The sequence below is a fragment of the Cebus imitator genome, unplaced genomic scaffold, assembly GCF_001604975.1.
Source record: "Cebus imitator isolate Cc_AM_T3 unplaced genomic scaffold, Cebus_imitator-1.0 Scaffold584, whole genome shotgun sequence".
In the NCBI taxonomy this organism is placed as follows: domain Eukaryota; kingdom Metazoa; phylum Chordata; class Mammalia; order Primates; family Cebidae; genus Cebus; species Cebus imitator.
In genome coordinates this window covers 517,768-521,117 of record NW_016107899.1, presented here as the reverse complement: position 1 = coordinate 521,117, position 3,350 = coordinate 517,768, and the positions used below count along the sequence as shown (strand labels likewise).

Genomic DNA, 3,350 nt, shown 5'->3' with positions numbered 1-3,350 from the left:
GGGTAACAAGAGTGAAACTCCGTCTCAAAAAAAAAGAAAAAAAAAAAAAATGAGCAAGAACAAGTGTTGGTGAGGACAGGGAGAAATTGAAACCCTCATCCACTGCTGGTGGGGATGTAAAATGGTACATTCACCTTGGAAAACATGGTAGCAGTTCCTCAAATGGTGAAACATAGCATCCATATGGCTCAGCAATTCCACCCCTACCCAACAGAAATTAATACATCCACACAAAAACTGGTACACAAATGTTTATACCAATGTTATTTATAATAGCCAAAAGGTCCAAACAGTCCAAATGTCCATCATTCTGGAATGTTCTGGAATTAGTGGTAATGATTACACAATATTGTGGCTGTGATGAAAAACACTGAATTGTACACTTTAAAATGGTGCATTTTATGGTATGTAGTTTATATCTCAGGTAAAAAATAGAAACAAAAAGCCCATGGAAATAGGGGCATGACAAAGCCTCACCTCCCAGCCATTCCTGTCCTCAGGGCTCAGCACCACCAAGGTTAGAACTGAGTGGGCCTCATGGAACGGCAGGGCCACATCCCCGCACTGTCCAACGTGACTTCAAGTCCAGTGACCACCTTCCCTGGGCACACGAGTCATTCATGCCTAGGAGAGAAGGTCTCATGTGGCTGTTGGTCACCCCCCACTAATAAAGAGCCCACTGGGCAGTGTTTCATATGAAGTTAATGCAAAGATGGACTGGCTTCCTCTACGTGCTCTACCTCTACATGTCCAGGGTGCATCTGACACATCCAAAAATACCTGTCTAGCCCCTACATGGTTACCTTGGCGACTGAAAGGTAAATATTTCTGGTGGGGTTACACCAACCAGCGGGGCATGTGCTGATACCTGGTGGTGTTCAATTACACTATGAACAACACTTCCAGATTCCATCTGCGGCTTGTATTAGTCAGGACAGGAAAGCAAGGCAAACAATCCTGACCTACTCATAGCTCACTTGACCATGGAAAGGGCAGGCATGGAGCTGGGCTTCAGAAACCACAGTAGCCAGCCCTGACTCAGCACTTTCCCCTCTGTCCAGCCCCACGTCTGTCTCTGTCGGCCGGCTTGTCCTCTCAGGCTGCTCTCACCGTCACTGGGGGGATTGCAGCCCCCCAACAGCCCCTCTCTCCTTATCACACACATCTGCCCTCAGAGGAGAACTGTTCCAGCACCTCTCTCCTGCAAACAAGCTCCCTTTAAATGCCAAATCCAGTCACACGGCAGTTCCTTAAACAGGTACGTTTCTGAGTACCAGGCCAGCTCTTAGAGGAAACAAAACCACAAGTTGAGAGAAAAGGACTATGATGGCCATCTGGTCACTTTCTGCATGATCCATCATACTTCCAGGAATCGGGAGCTGCTGGACTTGGAGTGGAATGGCTCAGACCACATCCGCTGGAGGTCGCCCTTTAAGTAGGCCATCGTGAGGAGTGGCAATAAGGTAAATGGCACCAAATAGAGAAGGGCGGGCTGGGTGACTCGGTGAATGCGAGACGCCACAGTAGCAGTGAGCAGGCCTACGAAGTATCCGATGTAGGAGACCTTCTGCATGCGCCCAAAGATGTTGGCAGGCCCAGGGGCACCACAGGAGTCCCCACTGGCTTGTTTTTTGTAGTTGTCATAGCGAAGGACAAAACAGAGCAGGAGACCAGGCATCACAATGTCTCCGATGCCCAACATGGAGAAGTGGCTGCCGGTGGAGCTTAGGAAGACCAGTTTTCCAGGCAGAGACAGGCGAGGAATTCCGTCTCCGAGGTGGAATGCAGATCTTTGTGAAGACCCTGACTGGTAAGACCATCACCCTTGAGGTCGAGCCCAGTGACACCATTAAGAACGTCAAGGCAAAGATCTAGGACAAGGAAGGCATCCCTCCTGACCAGCAGAGGTTGATCTTTGCTGGAAAGCAGCTGGAAGATGGGCGCACCTTGTCTGACTACAACATCCAGAAAGAGTCCACTCTACACCTTGTCCTCCGTCTCAGAGGTGGGATGCAGATCTTCGTGAAGACACTGACTGGTAAGACCATCGCCCTTGAGGTGGAGCCCAGTGACACCATTGAGAATGTCAAGGCAAAGATCCAGGACAAGGAAGGCACCCCTCCTGACCAGTAGAGATTGATCTTTGCCTGGAAACAGCTGGAAGATGGGCGCACCTTGTCTGACTACAACATCCAGAAAGAGTCCACGCTACACCTGGTTCTCCGTCTCCGAGGTGGAATGCAGATCTTCTTGAAGACCCTGACCGGTAAGACCATCACCCTCGAGGTGGAGCCCAGTGACACCATTGAGAACGTCAAGGCCAAGATCCAAGACAAGGAAGGCACCCCTCCTGACCAGCAGAGATTGATCTTTGCTGGGAAACAGCTGGAAGATGGGCGCACCCTATCTGACTACAACATCCAGGAGGAGTCCACTCTGCACTTGGTCCTGCGCTTGAGGGGGGGTGTCTAAGTTTCCCTCCCCTTTAAGGTTTCAACAAATCTCATTGCACTTTTCTTTCAATAAAGTTGTTGCATTCCCAATTGGTGTGGGTTTTTTTTAAGTTAAGGTATTTTTGCATTAGACTGGGTGGAGGGGATCAAGGTTTTCAGTTCACAAATGTTCCTGTGGTAACCATGAAATGTCAGTGAATGGGGGGAGGTAGATTTACAGTATTAACTGTAGAAAGTGGGTGCAAATAAAACCCAGGTTCAAGACCAGCTTGGCCAACATGGTGAAACCCCAGCTCTACTAAAAATACAAGAAGGGGTGGCGGGTGCTTGTAATCCCAGCTACACTGGAGGCTGAGGCAGGAGAATCCCTTGAACCCAGGAGGCAGAGATTGGCAGTGATTTGAGATCACAGCACTGTACTCCCAACTGGGGGGACAGAGCAAGACTGTCTTAATAAGGTTACTGGGAAGATACTTTTCAAGTTACTTTACAAATACTGGTGTGGGGGGGGTGTGAGGTAACAGAATGGGAGAATTAGTTGAACACCAGGAAGGTGGAAGGAATATTAAAAGGTGAGAGTGGTGAGAGTACCTGTGAAAGTGCTTTAGGTACATAGGCCGACATAAATGCATGCTGAGCTGCATAGACAGTCATGGCATCAAGTGATTTTAAAAGGATGTGGTAGGTAGAAAAAGCCATAGTTGTCAAGGTGTAGAATTAGTGGTTAAGAGGATAAAAGCTATTCCTTCAAGCAGTTTTTTGCTGAAATTGTCAAGTAGGATGGACTGCATGTAACTAATGGGTGAAGCAGTTGACCTGGGTTTGTCTCAAGTGTATAGTAGCATTCACCAATCAGACGGTACTATTAAGGTGTTAATGTTGACTAACACCAAAGGT

The 3,350-nt window shown here is 48.2% G+C and overlaps 1 protein-coding gene across 1 annotated transcript in view; it reads left to right on the top strand.

Moving 5' to 3' along the window:
- The window catches only part of LOC108294521, an 11,029-nt gene extending 8,486 nt beyond the window's left edge, over window positions 1–2,543 (top strand). The window contains 3 exon segments of the mRNA XM_037734201.1: window positions 1,131–1,258; window positions 1,370–1,435; window positions 1,560–2,543. Of these exon segments, the coding sequence (XP_037590129.1) occupies window positions 1,131–1,258; window positions 1,370–1,435; window positions 1,560–2,472 (1,107 nt within the window). The 3' untranslated portion in view covers window positions 2,473–2,543.
- The last annotated feature ends 807 nt before the right edge of the window (window positions 2,544–3,350 follow it).